General features: G+C 46.4%; 1 protein-coding gene across 1 annotated transcript in view; it reads right to left on the minus strand.

The window, feature by feature from the left end:
* TTLL5 (tubulin tyrosine ligase like 5) overlaps positions 1 to 17,605 on the minus strand; it is a 798,469-nt gene that overhangs the window by 449,656 nt on the left and 331,208 nt on the right. Inside the window, 1 exon segment of the mRNA XM_029598396.1 lies at positions 467 to 508. Within this exon segment, the coding sequence (XP_029454256.1) occupies positions 467 to 508 (42 nt within the window).

Below are 17,605 nucleotides of genomic sequence, written 5' to 3' on the forward strand. Positions count from 1 at the left end.
GATGTGAATCGGAACCAGAATCGGATCCGATATCAGTTCCGATTCACATCTCTAGTAAACATTTCATAAATTCTCGGGACACAGAGGGCCAAGTCACTAAACCTCCATAGCAGGGGAACTAGGGAAGGCCTGATTCAAGCCAGCAAGCCCCAATACCTGAACACTGGACTCCTGCTCCACAGGGGCCAGAAATGGAGGCTCTAGCTCTCCCTCCCCTGCAAGATCTTAAGATGGCTACCATTCCTGCCGCTGAGGTCCCTTCCCTATAGGAAAGTGACTGCCCAATGGACTCGCCGCATTGGCCACCACCCCACACGGAATCACTATCATTACCAAGCATCTGCTCCTCTCCAGTTGGTCAGTGGGCATAACCCATCTGCCAGGACCAGGTGGATTAGATTCAAGGAAAAATGTGTTTCATGCAAGACATTCACAAAAATAAATAAATATTAAGTACGGTTCTTACCGATTTAGAGCTACTTGTTCGCGACTGAGCAGAGACAGGACGCTGTAAGAGACAAACATAATTCTAACAGTGAGGGATTCAATACAGAGTGCTAGGAGCATAGGAGCTGGGGTCTTCTCTCCCACATTCTTCTGTCTCCATTCTAATCTCTACACCCTTTCCCAGAACCTGGTGATGATTTGCATTATCAGCCCACTTGCAAGTGTGGAAAGAGCAACCACACTCCACATAGGATTTAAAGATGGCCCTGTAGCATATCTGGCACAAGGAAGCCTACTCCCAACCCCATCTGTCTCCCAAAGCAAGGGAATTTTCTGAGGCTTTCTGAGAAAGCATGGTAACAGCAGGCTGTCAGTGAACATGGGGTTATGTAAAGTCCTGCATTTCATTACTGCACCAGATCTGACTCCAGCCTTAAGATAGCACTTGGGATCACAGCTCTTTTCATTACTGTTGGACATGTGACCAACTAGTAGCTAGTACGAGGGCTCATTTTAAGCAGGATCTACAGAGAGCCACAGTTACTGGCCTCTGACCATGGACTGTCACAGTGATGGCTGGACTGAGTTGGTAGAGGGAAGTAAAAATTGAGAAAAAAAAAAAGGTAGTTATAAATGAATGCTCACAGTGCTATAACCCAACAGAAGCTCAAACAAGCAGAAAGAAACTGGGGGGCATGTTTCATAGGCCTTGAGCACACCTCAAGATCATTTTTATAGGAGAACATGCCAAGCAACTCCTCTTGGACAATGCCCCGGCACCAGCATGCACAGAAAAGATACAGCATATGCTGACTCCATACCACCCACTGCATTACTGAGAGGGGCCAATGTTCACTGATGGTGTCTAATTGTATGCATCTATAGGGGATGATGCTCTACCCTCACTGCAAGAGCTCAATATCAATCTGGTACTTATTCTTAACTGATTGAAACTGAATCCATCAAAAAGTAGGATTCTGTTTTTTGGGAGGACGTCATCATTGACTCTCCATCCCCTTGTGACCCTTGAAAATATAATTCTCCCAGTAAAGGATCAGATAAAGAGCTTGGGGGTAATCCTAGATTAAGGGTTATCAATGAATCAATGAATTATTCAATTGCTTAGCCAGAATAAAACATAAGAACATATGGCAGTCCAGGTGTTTGTCTTCTTCAGGCTTGATTGCTGCAATATTGCCTAAAACTTCAACTTCTACAGAATGTGATGGCATGCCTTCTTATTGGTGCCAGGTGTCGCTGGTCCTTGAAAAACGTCACTGGTTATTAGTCCGCTTTAGAATTATGTTTAAATCTCTAGTTCTAGCATTTACAGCACTTCAGACCAGGATCCAATCTATCTCCAAGACTGTGTGCTAAGATATCTGTGGATGAAACTCTGAGGGCTCCACCAACGCACAGGGCCTTTTCTTGCCCTCTGTGAGAAGGGACTTGCAATTATAGCCTGCCTTTAGCATAAATTTAGAACTGACTCTTCACATGAGCCTTTGGCAAATAGGTTTTGACTAGGCTTCAAGACACCGTTTGGCTGTTCTTGAAAGTCATCTTTATCAAATTGGGAGGGAGGACTTAGATATACTGTATACTTTGTTTTTCATAATCAATTTTTTGCCCCACACTTTGAGCTTTTTTTTTTTTTAATTAGAAAGCATATAAGAATACAGTGGTTACTATTATAAAGGAAAATTGGTTCTTACCTGCTAATTTTCGTTCCTGTAGTACCACGGATCAGTCCAGACTCCTGGGTTTTGCCTCCCCTCCAGCAGATGGAGACAGAGAAATTTTGATGGACTCTGCCATAAATACCAGGATGCCATCTACAGTCCGTCAATATTGCTCAGTCACAAAGCAGAATGGTACGAAACCAAAGTAACTATATACAGTAACCTAACAACTTAAACTGGTTCACTAACCCTCAAGTGGGAACAGAACCCGTGAGACACGGTAAACAAAGATCTGCCAATTAAAACAAAGAACAGATGAATGAGCGGACTCTCGATTACCTGCGAACTCCAAATGGGCGGGACTCTGGACTGATCCGTGGTACTACAGGAACGAAAATTATCAGGTAAGAACCAATTTTCCTTTCCCTGTATGTACCCGGATCAGTCCAGACTCCTGGGATGTACCAGAGCTCTCTTACACCTGGGCTGGGATCCGGAGAGGCCCGCTCTCAGCACACCTGCTGTAAATACCCCCGCACCCGGGTCCTGGACATCCAGGCAGTAGTGCCTGGCAAACGTATGTAATGACTTCCATGTAGTTTGAGCATGAGTAGAATGCGCCTGAAGCCCTTGAGGCAAAGACTTGCCCTTCAGCAAATAAGCAGAATTGATAGCCTCCTTCAACCATTGGGCGATAGTGATCTTTGATGCTAAATTATCTCGTTTAGGACCACTCCAAAGCACAAAGAGATGATCCGATACTCGAAAACCATTGGTAACCTCAAGGTAACGCAGCAACGCCCTACGGACATCCAATTTCCATAAGTCCCGAGAGAGAGGATCAGAACGGTCCAAATCCGAAAAGGAAGGAAGCTCCACAGATTGATTCAAATGAAAAGAGGAGACTACCTTCGGTAGGAAGGAAAGAACTCTCCGCAAGGATATCCCTGTATCCGAAATCCTCAGGAATGGCTCTCTGCATGACAAAGCCTGAAGTTCAGAAACCCACCGAGCAGAGGAAATTGCTACCAAGAACACCACTTTCAACATGAGATCCTTCAAATTTGCTCTTTTCAACTGTGCCGAAAGCACTAAATTCAGATTCCAGGATGGACAAGGATGGGACACCAGAGGCCTTTAGATGCTTTGCTCCAAGAAGGAAACGAGACACATCCGAGTGGATTGCTAATGGGACTCCCTGCACGGCACCGCGTAAACACCCAAGCGCTGCAACCTGCACCCTTAATGAACTACACGATAGTCCCTTTGTCAAACCAGCAGGAAGAAAACACCAAGTCTCCGGCACGGACGCTCGAATAGGCAGAATCTCCCTGTTTACGCACCAAGTCTCAAACACCTTCCATACGTGAACATAATTTCTTTATTTATTTATTTCAGAACTTTTATATACCGACGTTTAGCAATTAGCCTTCACTCCGGTTTACATTCGAACAACTTGTTACATCGAAATTACATTGTAACAGAATGGAACAGTTATTTTACAATTGAACGAAAGAGTACTTATTGATCAACTATAACATATTAACAGAATAATTTCAAACATCAAACGGTGTGTTAGGACTGAGAGGGGAGTCTGAAATTCGGTAGGCTGGGTGAATCAGATCTTTAATTTAATCAAAAGGGCACGTTAGAAGGAGATCGGGTGGTAGAGAGAGGAGGATAGGTGGGGTGCGAGAGGAGAACATTTGGTAAGTTTAGAGTGTGCAGCCGACAAGGGTATTGAGTGCTGGTAGAAGTATGCCGCTTAGCCCACGCCATCTCTGAACGTTTGGCTGAATATCCATGTTTTCAGTTCTTTTTTGAAGGATTTGATGTCGTTCAGTGAGCTTAGGTATTGTGGCAAGGAGTTCCATAAGTTTGGTCCTGCTATGGAGAAGGCTCTGTTCCTAGTGTTAGTAAGCTTCGCCAAAGGAAGAGAGGGTACGTCTAGGTGTAGTTTGCAGGCAGTTCTGGTAGTTCGTTGAGGTTTGTGTTGCTGAATCATGTTGTTGAATGTGGTGTTGTCTGCTTTGTATATGGCATTGTGAACTATTGTTAGGATTTTGAATTCGATTCTCTGCTCGATAGGGAGCCAGTGAAGACTTCTCAAAACAGGGGTGATGTGTTCTGATTTCTTCTTGCCGGTTAGGATTCTGGCTGCAACATTTTGTAACAGTTACAGTGGTTTTAATGTAGATTTAGGAAGGCCAATCAAGAGTGAGTTGCAGTAATCAAGGCTGTTGAAAATCAGCGATTGTAGCACTGGTCGGAATTCATGATGGTGAAGAAGCGGTTTTAGATGTTTCAGAATGTGAAGTTTGTGAAACCCTTCTTTAATTTTAGTTGCTATGTTCTTTTTTAAGTTAAGTTCGTTGTTGATCCAGATGCCGAGGTCCTTTGCAGAGTTTTTTAGTGGGATGTTGATGTTATCGATTTGTAGGGAGTGTGAAGTGGTAGTTTGTTCTGAGTTGTTTCTTCCTATTTATTTATTTATTTGGATTTTTTTATATACCGAAGTATAGCGAACTGCCTTCACTCCGGTTTACATGATATCAACATAATACATACATTTAACTAAGACCTTAAGTATCATTCTAACCGGGATTATATATGAACACGATAAACATTAATAGAACTGCTAACTCATGTCATAGAAGAGCAAGTAAACCACGATTAACAACGTAATTGTTCAACAGGAGTCTTAATTGAACAGCGAAAGTGGTCTGAAGAGAGGGTCGTAGCATGTAGGGAGAGGCAGGACAGGTCTCGGTGTGGAATGGAAGGGAGCGGAGGGAAAGTGGGTCTATTATTTATTTATTTATTTATTTTTAATTTTTATAGACCGAAGTTCTTGTAGAAACTACAAATCAATCCGGTTTACATACAACTTTTAAATGCCCAAAAAGAGTAGTGGGCTTTACATAGAACAGTTGAACAATAAAACAGGTAACAATAGAACAATAATGATGGAACAAATAGAATAGATAACCAATTAAACATAGTAATATAGTAATAAATATTATATAGAAAATAAATATAAAAGAGATAGAGTAAATGGAGTGTGAGTACAGTATAAATACAAAAGATGAAAGATGGGTCTAGGGGGGTAGGAGGAGAGAGGAGTGGAGGGGGGCGGGGGGCCTATGGGGATGCATTCAGTTTTATTCATGTTGAGGCATAGCTTTAGTTGGTTCAGCATGTTTCTGATTGAGATTAGGTGATTGGCTGCAGTGCTTAGTGACTCTTCTAATGTGGTAGTTACTGGGATGATGAGCTGGGATAAGACAGGGATGTGAAAGTCTTACGCGATCTCAATAGCATAGAGACTACTGCATCTGAATAACCTTTGCTCTTTAAACGCTGCCTCTCAAAAGCCATGCCACTAGACAAAAGCGATCGACCTGGTCGAAACATACAGGTCCCTTTGGTCCTTTAAGGGACCAAACGAGCACAGCAACCGCTAAGCTCCCCAGCGCCACCCTCTGCTGCTGCTCCTTAAGCCTTAAGCCTTACAGCTCCACCTCTCACCCAACTATCAATTCCTAACAATTGAGTTCCCTATAGATAACATTCAGGACTCCTTCTCTCTCCAAGAATCCTCTTCACTCACTATACTAGCGGTAATTAACCTCCAGAAGAAATGTTAAGCCAACATATTCCTATCAGACACACCGCCTCCATCGCAACATGTTCCCGGTTCAAGACCAACCGGCAAGAAATCCCAGATCACTCATACCAATTATGATCACTCCCCTGACACAAAGAAACATAGAAGTGACAGCAGAAGACGACCAAACGGCCCATCAAGTCTACCCAGCAAGCTACACACTTTATCCATTTTCTTTTTCCCTTTTTCTCTCTCCCACCTGTTACTATTGGCTTCTAGTACCCTCCAGCCCTAATTCCCCTCCACCCAATTTAGAGAGCAGCTCTGTATCTGCATCCAAGTGACATCCAGCTCAATTAGGGGTAGCAACCGCTGTAACAAGCAAGCCACCCCCTTGCCCCATACTCTTACCCACCCCTGTTTTTATTTTTTTGTTTTTTTTTTGGAAATAGCAGCCCTCCATCCTTCCGCTCCGTGAAGGTGGAACACCAACTACTGGCCACAGTTCCTAGGCTTAACTCTTCTCTCAGTAACTTTAGTCAACTCTCAATCTTTGACAAAAAAAACTCATATCCTCAACGACTATCTATTGGACAGTAACCCTGATATTTGTGCTATCACAGAAACATGGCTAAAAAACTGACATAGCACTAATCAACCAACTACCCACTCACAAATAAGACTTCTTCTCAATCCAGACACAAAAAACGAGGGGGCGGCCTGTTACTTGCCACCAAGAAAGAACTCAGACTAACATCATATCCAATCAAGCTAGAATCCAAAATAGAACTAGGTCTATTCAAATCGAATCACTTACAAGTACTGCTAGTTTACGCCCCCCCAGGAATATTAGCATCAGACGCCTCCCCCCTTATAGAATCCATCATGAAGCACATCAACTCGGACTCTCCCACCATAATTATGGGAGATTTTAATATCCACTTCGATGCCACTCCATACTCACCCAATTGTGAAGCCCTCCTCATCACCCTTAGTGCCATGGGATTCACCCAGATCGTCAACAAACCAACTCACAAAGCTGGACACACCCTGGATCTTATTTTCATCAACTCTAATTTCTCCTGCTCTATGGAACCTATATGTACCCCTATCCCCTGGTCAGACCACTTCCTGATAACAACTACCCTTTCCACAAAAAAACAGTCGCTCACCACCCAACATCTCTCCACCATTCACTTCAGGAAACCTTGTGCTTCAGACATTCTCAGTGAGCAGCTCACCAAAGAACTCACAAACCTAGATATATCCAACCCCAACTCAGCTGTGCTCTCCTGGCATAAGATCACGGAAGTGGTAGCAAACAACCTCTGCCCATCAATCTCGAAATTAATTAACCCAACTAAAAAAGGAAATCAACCCTGGTTCACCAGTGAACTCAAATGGATAAAACAAGAACTACGTCACAAAGAAAATAAATGGCGCAAAGCCCCCTCCCCGTCTACTCTTTCTTCATACAAAGGAACCTTACATCTTTTCAGGACATCCATTTTAAAATCAAAAAGAGAATACTATGCCAACAAAATCCACAATCTCCAATATGATGCAAAGGCTCTTTTTTCATATGTTTCACAAATCACAAAGACACTACCTCCACCAATTCCTGACGAACAGGCTCAATCCAAGGCAAACGAGCTAGCCTTATTCTTTCAGCAGAAGATCTCAAACACTCTCACACTCCTTCCAACCAATACCAACCCCCTCACCTCATCCGCCAACAACCACTTGCTCAAGGGAGCTAAATTCGACAAATTCGAATTAACTTCCACTAAAGAGATCGAATCCATCCTTAAGAGGCAGAAACCATCCAGCCATCCAACAGATAACATACCTTCAAAGCTACTACTACTTATCCCAAACATAATCTCGGGACCTCTGACCAACATCATAAACTGCTGCTTAACTCAAGGAATGTACCCAGATAGTCTAAAAAATGCTACCCTTAAACCCCTACTTAAAAAACATAATTTAGACCCCAGCAATCTAGCTAATTTCCGCCCCATCTCTAATCTACCATTCCTAGCCAAACTTACAGAGAAACTGGTTAACACCCAACTGTCTGATTATTTAGAAGAACACAATATTCTTTACCCTTCCCAATATGGTTTCCGCAAAGCATGCAACACAGAAACCCTTCTCATCTCACTAACAGACCATATTATTATGGGACTGGACAAAGGACACTCCTTTCTTCTAATCCTCCTAGACATCTCGGCGGCCTTCGACACAGTTAACCACTCCATCCTCCTGAATCGCCTATCAGACATAGGCATATCCGGATTAGTCCACAGCTGGTTCAAGTCCTTCCTTAGCAACAGAAGCTTCAAAGTCAAGATTAACAACAAAGAATCACTGTCAACAAATTCTTCTCTTGGCGTACCCCAAGGATCTTCCCTTTCTCCCACCCTTTTCAATATCTACCTCCTCCCCCTTTGCCAACTGTTAACAAGTCTCAATCTCATTCACTACATTTATGCTGACGATGTTCAGATTCTGATTCCCATAACAGAATCCATCACCAAATCTCTCTCGCTCTGGAACAACTGCCTGCAATCTATCACCAGTCTCCTCAACAGTCTAAATTTGGTCCTCAATGCCGCTAAGACCGAACTACTATTCATCTCCTCCAACCAAGACAACCACCCCCCACAGACCCACCAAACCTACCTGCTCACCCACACTCAGGTAAGAGATCTGGGGGTAATTCTTGACAACCGCCTTAATCTAAAGAATATGATCAACTCAATAACCAAAGATTGCTTCCACAGACTACAGGTGTTAAAAAGACTGAAACCTCTCCTTTACTTCCACGACTTCAGGACAGTTCTTCAATCCTTGATATTTGCCAAAATAGACTACTGCAGCGCTCTACTCATAGGCCTTCCCGGCTCAACTACCAAACCACTACAGATGATACAAAACGCCACGGCCAGAATCTTGACCAACACCAACAGGAGAGAACATATAACCCCCACTCTCTGAAACCTACACTGGTTACCACTCAACCACAGAATCCTTCACAAATCACTAACCCTGATACACAAGTCCATTCATAACCACCTTCACCTCGACCTGGAAATCCCTTTCAAACTCCATACTCCCACAGACCGATTAGAGAATTCTACAAAGGAGCGCTACAAACCCCTCCAACCAAAGCCATCCGCCTCATCTCGACCAGGGACCGAGCTTTTTCAATAGCAGGCCCAGCCATCTGGAACAACCTCCCCGCAGATCTCAGGCTGGAACCCTGCCTCCTAACATTTAAGAAGAAACTTAAAACTTGGTTGTTCCGACAAGCCTTCCCAGATCCTTCGGATACATATTAGATGATCAACCTGTGCATGAGCTATGGACACGCGCTCCTCATCTATTTACTTCTTATTCATAAGTACCTTCGCTTATAATCTAACTAGCACTAGCCCGGACTCCTTTATGACTCTCTTGTTTTTAAGTTATTGCCCTCCTCGGGCCTTTACCTTTCAGCTGTCCAAGCTTCCAAGTTTATAGTCCTTGTTTAATGTAACTTTTGTTTCCCTCCGATTATAAAAAGTTGTTCCGTTTGTTACAGTTTTCTACCCCCGTTCGATGTAAACCGATCTGATATGGTATTTAACTATGAAGGTCAGTATAGAAAAATGTTAAATAAATAAATAAATAAATAAATAAATACATAAATAAATAAATTGATGAAGCAGGTTTGGGAGATCCGGGAACCGCAGAGGACCTTGCACCACGAGATTGACTAGATCCACAAACCATGGGCGCTCTGGCCACTTGGGAGCCAATAGGATCACTTTGGACGGATGAAGCTCTATTCTCCTGAGCACCTTTCCAATTAGGGGCTAAGGTGGGAAAACATACAGCAACACATTTGTCAGCCATGGAATCGCCAGAACACCTACTCCTTCTGCCCCGTCTCTCTGCGGTAAGCAAATAAGCGTGGGGCTTTGGAATTCTGGAATGTTGCCATCAGGTCCATGCAGGGCGTGCCCCACCTGTCGCAAATGAGTTGAAAAGCTCCCCCGGCCAGCTCCCACTCGCCGGGATAGAGTCGATGTCAACTGAGAAAATCCACGTGAACGTTGTCGACCCCTGCGATGTGGGACGCTGCAATACTAACCAGGTACTGCTCTGCCCAGCTGATCAGCATTCGAGCCTCCAGCACCACTGGCTAACTCTTGGTTCCGCGCTGGCAATTGATATAGGCCACCGTGGTTGCATTGTCAGAAAGAACCCCGACTGATTTCCCCTTGATAAGTGGGAGAAAGGCCTGCAACGCCAGGCGAACTGCTCTGATTTCCAGGCGATTGATGGACTCCTCCTGGGACCACTGCCCGTGCACTAACTGCCGCAGACAAACCACGCTCCACCCGGAGAGACTGGCATCCGTAGACATGACCGTCCACTCCAGAACAACCAGAGGAACCCCACAGCTCAGGTTGTCCGCAAGGAGCCACCAGTCCAAACTGGCTCGTGCTGTGTCCAGTAAAGGCAATCGCAGATGAAACTGTTTGGAAACCGGATTCCAACGAGAAAGCAAGGCTGGCTGCAAGGGCCACATGTGGGCGAAGGCCCAAGGACAAGCTCCAGGGTCGAGGCCATAGACCCTAGAACCTGCAAGAAATCCCAGACAGTCAGCAGGAATTTGGACAAAAATACTCTCACCTGTCCTTGCAATTTTGCAATGTGGTCCGCCGTGAGAAAAACTGTGCCTAAATGAGTGTCGAACAAAGCTCCCAAAAACTTCAGGGACTGGGAGGGAATCAGATGACTCTTGGACAGGTTGACCACCCATCCAAAGGCACGTAGCAGCTGAAGTACACTGTTTATCACCTCCTGGCAAAGGACGCCCAAATCAGCCAATCGTCCAAATATGGATGCACCAAATATCCTTCCCTGTGCAGTTGTGCCGCTACCACTACCATGATCTTGATAAACGTTCTGGGAGCGGTGGCCAGACCGAAAGGCAGAGCCTGAAACTGGTAATGTTCCCCCAGAATGGAGAACCGCAGGAACTTCTAGTGATCGGTCCTGATCCCAACATGCAGATATGCCTCCGTCAGATCCAGGGATGCTAGATATTCTCCCTGCCGTACTGAAGCAATCACTGACCGCAATGTCTCCATGTGGAAATGGGGAATCAGGAGACATCTGTTGACCTTCTTTAAATTGAAAATGGGCCAGAAGGTTCCCTCCTTTTGGGAACCACGAAATAAATGGAGTAGCGACCTTGCCGAAGTTCCACCGGAGGAACGGGAGTAATCGCACCAAGATCTAGAAGGCGCTGAAGAGTCTCCCTGACCGCTTGGTGCTTGGTGGCATACCCGCATGGAGAGACGAGAAACTGATGGCGGGGCCGCCGTGCAAAATCTAAAGCGTAAACGTGTCTTATCACTGATAAGACCCATTGGTCCAACGTGAGTTTGGTCCACTCCTCGTAAAACAGAGACAGTCTGCCTCCGACCACCGGTACCGAGGAGCGGGCTGGCCGTCCATCATTGTGAAGTCTTTCCACCCGGAGCGGACTGGGTATTGCCGGGTCTACCAAACCGCCGTCCACAAAAGGGCTGAGACTAAGACTGGTGTCTGTTGGAGTTTTGGCGAAAGGAGGAAGCAGGTGGTCGGGATGTCCAAGGCTTTCGGCCCCCAAAAAACGGAGATCTGGATCCAAACGATCCTCTAGTCTTCGGCCTGTCCTCAGGCAAGCAGTGTACTTTATTCTCACCGAGAGATTGTATCAGGTCCTCCAGCTCTTGCCAAAGAGCAGTTTGCCCTTAAAGGGCAGAGATCCCAGCTGGGGCTTCGAAAAAATGTCTGCCGCCCAGTTTCACAACCATAGCAGACGGCGAGCTGAAACAGTGGAAACCATGGACCTGGCTGAAGTGCGGAGCAAGTCATGAAAAACATCAGCACTATAGGCAATAACTGCCTCCAGACGCCCCTGCCTGGAGGGTTTCATCCTCCGACAATGCCTCTTGGCTAGCAACTGCTGGACCCAGCGAAGGCCCGCCCGCAAGGTAAAATGGCTACACATAGCCGCGCGGATCCCAAGTGCTGAGACTTTGAAAATATTCTTGAGCTGAATTTCCAGCTTTCGATTCTACAAGTCCTTAAAAGCTGTTGCCCCGGTAACTGGAATGGTAGTCTTTTTCGTGACAGCCGAAACTGCCGAATCCACTTTGGGAAGTCTGAGAAGCTCTAAGGCCTCCTCCGGCAGAGGATACAGCTTATCCATAGCCTTGGCTACCTTCAGCCCTAAATCCAGGGATTCCCACTCCCGAAAGAGTAAGTCCAAGACTGAAAAATGAAAGGGAAAGGAGGAACATAAGAACATGCCATACTGGGTCAGACCAAGGGTCCATCAAGCCCAGCATCCTGTTTCCAACAGCGGCCAATCCAGGCCATAAGAACCTGGCAAATACCCAAAAACTAAGTCTATTCCATGCTACCGTTGCTAGTAATAGCGGTGGTTATTATCCAAGTCAACTTAATTAATAGCAGGTAATAGACTTCTCGTCCAAGAACTTATCCAATCCTTTTTTAAACACAGCTATACTAACTGCACTAACCACATCCTCTGGCAACAAATTCCAGAGTTTAATTGTGCGTTGAGTAAAAAAGAACTTTCTCTGAATAGTTTCAAATGTGCCACATGCTAACGTCATGGAATGCCCCCTAGTCTTTCTATTATCTGAAAGAGTAAATAACCGATTCACATCTACCCGTTCTAGACCTCTCATGATTTTAAACATCTCTATCATATCCCCCCTCAGCCGTCTCTTCTCCAAGCTGAAAAGTCCTAGCCTCTTTAGTCTTTCCTCATAAGGGAGCTGTTCCATTCCCTTTATCATTTTGGTAGCCCTTCTCTGTACCTTCTCCATCGCAATTACATCTTTTTTGAGATGCGGCAACCAGAATTGTACACAGTATTCAAGGTGCGGTCTCACCATGGAGCGATACAGAGGCAATATGACATTTTCCGTTTTATTCACCATTCCCTTTCTAATAATTCCTAACGTTCTGTTTGCTTTTTTGACTGCCGCAGCACACTGAACCGACGAATTCAATGTGTTATCCACTATGACGCCTAGATCTCTTTCTTGGGTTGTAGCACAAATCCGACCCAGCAAATTACAGACCAGTCTCCAACCTCCCATTCCTAGCAAAAATCATCGAAAAAACAGTCAACAATCAACTCACAGAACACCTTGAAACCTATGTTCTACAGCCTGCACAACATGGTTTCAGAAAATTCTTCAGCACTGAAACCCTCCTCCTCTCTCTCACTGATACCATCCTCAGAGGCCGCGACAAAGGCAAATCTTTCCTCCTGATACTTCTTGATATAGCCGCCGCCTTTGACACCATCAATCACAGAACTCTCCTCACCAGACTTAAAGAAATTGGTCTCCAAGACACCACAATCAAATGGTTCAACTCCTACCTCTCAAACAGATCCTACATCGTCAAAACGAACTCATCTGAATCCTCTCAAGTGCCCCTCACTCATGGAGTCCCACAAGGTTCTTCACTATCCTCAACCCTATTTAACATTTACCTCATCCCACTATGCAAATACCTTTCAGAGGCAAACCTCACCTACTTCATCTATGCAGACGACATACAAATATTACTCCCCATAAACAAGTCCATCCAACTAACCATGGAAAAATGGAACAAACTCAGCTCAAATCTATCCCACTTGCTATCTCAATTATCACTATGCCTCAACCAAGCCAAAACAGAAATCATTCACATCCACGATGACCGTCCCTCTCATCCACTCAAGTGCACCCCCTCCGACCACCCAGGAAGCTCAACCAACCCGGGAGTGCCACAAATCTCACCCACGCCGTCCACAAGAAACCTAGGCGTAACAATCGACAGCCAACTCAACTTTAAACGACACATCTCCAATACAATCAAGGATGGATTCTTCAAACTCCAGACACTAAAAAAACTCAAACCCCTTCTCCAAGAGCACGATTTCCGAACAGTCCTTCAATCAATTATCTTCACAAAACTTGACTACTGCAACTCCCTCCTCCTTGGCCTACCAGAAACCCACATCAAACCCCTCCAAGTGCTACAGAACGCTGCCGCCAGAATCATCTCTAACAACAAAAAATCCTCCCACATCACACCCACTCTCAAAGAACTCCACTGGCTACCCATTACACAAAGAATCCAGTATAAAACCCTCACCCTCATGCACAAAAAAATAAACAACAACAATATGAACTGGCTAAACAACGGAATACAACCTTACCCTACACTCAAAGAACTCTCAGATCCACCAACACTGGCCTCCTAGCCGTACCCAATCTCAAATCTGCACACCTCAACGTCACCCGCAAACGAGCTATAACAATAGCGGGCCCCACCTTATGGAACTCCCTCCCCACCTGTCTCAGAAATGAACCTTCATTGCAAGTCTTCAAAAAACACCTCAAAACATGGCTGTTCCTAAAAGCTTTCCCACCTGACACGTAACCTGCCCAAATGCAACTGCAACACACCACGCCCCCTACACAAGCATCTCGCACCACCATCTTCCCTCCTTTGCACCACCTCCCTCCCACCTATCCCCCCCCTTCCCCCTTTCAACCCTCCTTGCCAACCTTAACCTTAAAATATCCTCATCAACAAGTCATTTATGTACATATGTTATATACTATATCAAATGTTCCATGTAATCCTGTTATTTCTGTTACAATTCGTTATATTTTATTACAATGTTATAATTTATTATATTTATTACAATGTTATAATGTAAAATAGGGCTGTTACTACCCTATTCTTTTAGTTATCTGGAAACCGATGTGATATCTCGATCGAACGTCGGTATATAAAATAAATAAATAAATAAATAAATAAAAATAGTAGCTGGAGACCGCCAGTGTTCTCAACCGGAAGGCGTCGACACCCGGCAGGGTGGAAGCCCTATATAAGGAAACATGTCGTACCGTGAGTCGGTGAATCCCCATGTATACCGGCAGCCGGGTGGGATGCTGAGTCCATCTGCATACTCTAAGGAAAACGAGATTATCAGGTAAGTAATCTCTACATTTCCTAGCGTGTAGCAGATGGACTCAAAACAAGTGGGATGTACAAAAGCTACTCCCGGACTGGGTGGGAGGCTGCCCGAGGTCCGTTTAGGATTGCCCTCGCAAATGCTGTATCCTCCCTGGCCTGGACGTCCAGACGGTAGAATCTGGAGAAGGTATGGAGGGAGGACCACGTTGCTGCTCTGCATAGCTCTGCAGGCGACAGCATCCTAGTTTCTGCCCAAGAGACCGCCTGCGCTCTGGTAGAGTGAGCCTTGACCCGTAGAGGTGGTGGTTTTCCCGCTTCTACGTAGGCCGCCTTGATAACTTCTTTCATCCAGCGGGCGATGGTTGCCCGTGAGGCCGTTTCCCCTTGCTTCTTCCCGCTGTGAAGGACGAATAGGTGGTCCGTCTTTCGTACTGCTTCTGACATTTCCAGGTATCTGGACAGCAGCATGCCGATGTCGAGATGGCGCAGTATTCGACTTTCTTCTGACTTCTTCAAACCTTCTGTGATGGCAAGGATATGGTTTGGTTGAGGTGGAAGTGTGAGACTATTTTGGGTAGGAAGGAAGGAACCGTGCGAAGATGGATAGCCTCTGGAGTGATTCTGAGAAACGGATCACGGCAGGACAGCGCTGCTCTGAGATGCGGCGTGCTGAGCATACGGCCAGCAGGAACATCATCTTCAAGGTTAACACACGGAGAGACAGGCCTCGAAGGGGTCTGAAGGCGGATCCCGCTAGAAATTCCAACACTAGGTTGAGGTTCCACAGGGGCACTGGCCACCTCAGTGGCGGAAGAATGTGTTTGACTCCTTTCAGGAAACGTGAGACATCTGGGTGTTTGGCAATGGTGTTGCCGTCACTTCTGGGACCGTAACAAGACAGCGCTGTCACCTGAACCTTGATGGAGCTGAGGGACAGACCCTTCTGAAGTCCATCTTGCAGGAAATCCAAAATGATAGGGATTTTAGTGGCATGTGGATTGGTGCTGTGAGTGTCGCACCAGGCTTCAAAAACTCTCCAGACCCTTATATATGTGAGTGATGTAGAGAACTTGCATGCTCGGAGAAGTGTATCTATTACCGGCTCCGAGTATCCCCTTTTCTTCAGTCTAGCCCTCTCAATGGCCAGATCGTAAGAGAGAATTGAGCTGGATCCTCGTGGAGGATGGGACCTTGCCGCAGCAGGTCCCTGTGTGGAGGCAGGGGTAGAGGATTCCCTGCCAGTAGTCTTCTCATGTCTGCGTACCAGGGGCTTCTTGGCCAATCCGGGGCCACTAGAAGAACTAGGCCTCTGTGCCGCCGAATCTTGTGTATAATGGCGCCCAGCAGGGGCCATGGAGGAAAGGCATATAGCAGGATCCCCTGAGGCCATGGCTGTACAAGGGCATCGATCCCCTGGGATAGCGGATCCCACCTGCGGCTGAAATATCTGGGTACTTGAGCGTTGGACCTGTCTGCTAGTAGGTCCATGCCCGGCGTCCCCCACTGATCCACAATCATCTGGAAAGCTGTGGGCAACAGCTGCCATTCCCCTGGATTTAGGCTTTCTCTGCTGAGGAAGTCTGCCGTGGTGTTGTCCTTCCCGGCGATGTGAACGGCATAGATGTCCTGGAGATTCGCTTCCGCCCAAGTCATCAGGGGGGCTATTTCTAGGGATACCTGTTGGCTTCTGGTTCCGCCCTGTCGGTTGATGTATGCCACCGTGGTGGCGTTGTCTGACATCACTCTGACCTCTCTGTTGTGAAGTCTGTGGGCAAATCGCAGGCACGCTAGCCTGACTGCCCGTGCCTCTAGTCGGTTGATGTTCCACCTTGACTCTTCTCTGTTCTCCCGGCCTTGGGTGGTGAGTTCTTCGCAGTGTGCTCCCCATCCGTTCAGGCTGGCATCTGTAGTGAGCAGGGTCCAGGTTGGGGAGGACATTCTTGACCCCCGGCACATGTGGCCGGGCTGCAACCACCACCGTATCTGATTCCGCACTCTGGCTGGTAGTGGTAGGTGTGTGGTGTAGTTCTGTGATCGTGGGCTCCACCGAGATAGGAGGGCGCATTGTAATGGTCTCATATGAGCCCGTGCCCATGGTATCACCTCCAGAGTGGATGCCATAAGGCAGAGGACCTGTAGGTAATCCCAAGCTGTGGGCCGGGTGGCGCTCAGCAGGGCCTGCAGATGATTCCGGAGCTTTAATCTTCTCTTTGAGGTCAGGCTGACCTTGTCTTCCTGGGTGTCGAATCAGACCCCTAGGTATTCCAGCGACTGAGAAGGCTGTAGGGAACTCTTGTTCAAGTTTACTACCCATCCTAGGCTTTCCAGAAGAGCAATAACTCTGTTGGTTGCCTGGTGGCTCTCCTCCGGTGACTTTGCCCTGATCAGCCAATCGTCCAGGTAGGGATGGATGAGGATTCCTTCCTTCCTGAGTGCCGCCGCCACTACTATTATGGCATTGGTAAAGATCCGCGGCGCGGTGGCTAACCCGAAGGGTAAAGCTCGGAACTGGAAGTGCTAATTCAGGACTTTGAAGCGTAAATAGCGCTGGTGATCCAGATGGATTGGGATATGCAAATAGGCTTCCGACAGATCTAGGGAGGTGAGAAACTCCCCTGGCTGTACTGAATTTGACAGACCGCAGAGTTTCCATGCGAAAGCTGGGGACCCGTAGGTGTCGGTTGACTGACTTGAGGTCCAGGACGGGCCTGAAAGTGCCCTCCTTCTTGGGTACTATGAAATAAATGGAATAATGCCCAGAATTTATCTCCCCTGCAGGCACTGGGATTATGGCTTCTAGGGCCAGGAGCCTCTG

The sequence above is a fragment of the Rhinatrema bivittatum genome, chromosome 4 (assembly GCF_901001135.1).
Source record: "Rhinatrema bivittatum chromosome 4, aRhiBiv1.1, whole genome shotgun sequence".
Lineage (NCBI taxonomy): Eukaryota > Metazoa > Chordata > Amphibia > Gymnophiona > Rhinatrematidae > Rhinatrema > Rhinatrema bivittatum.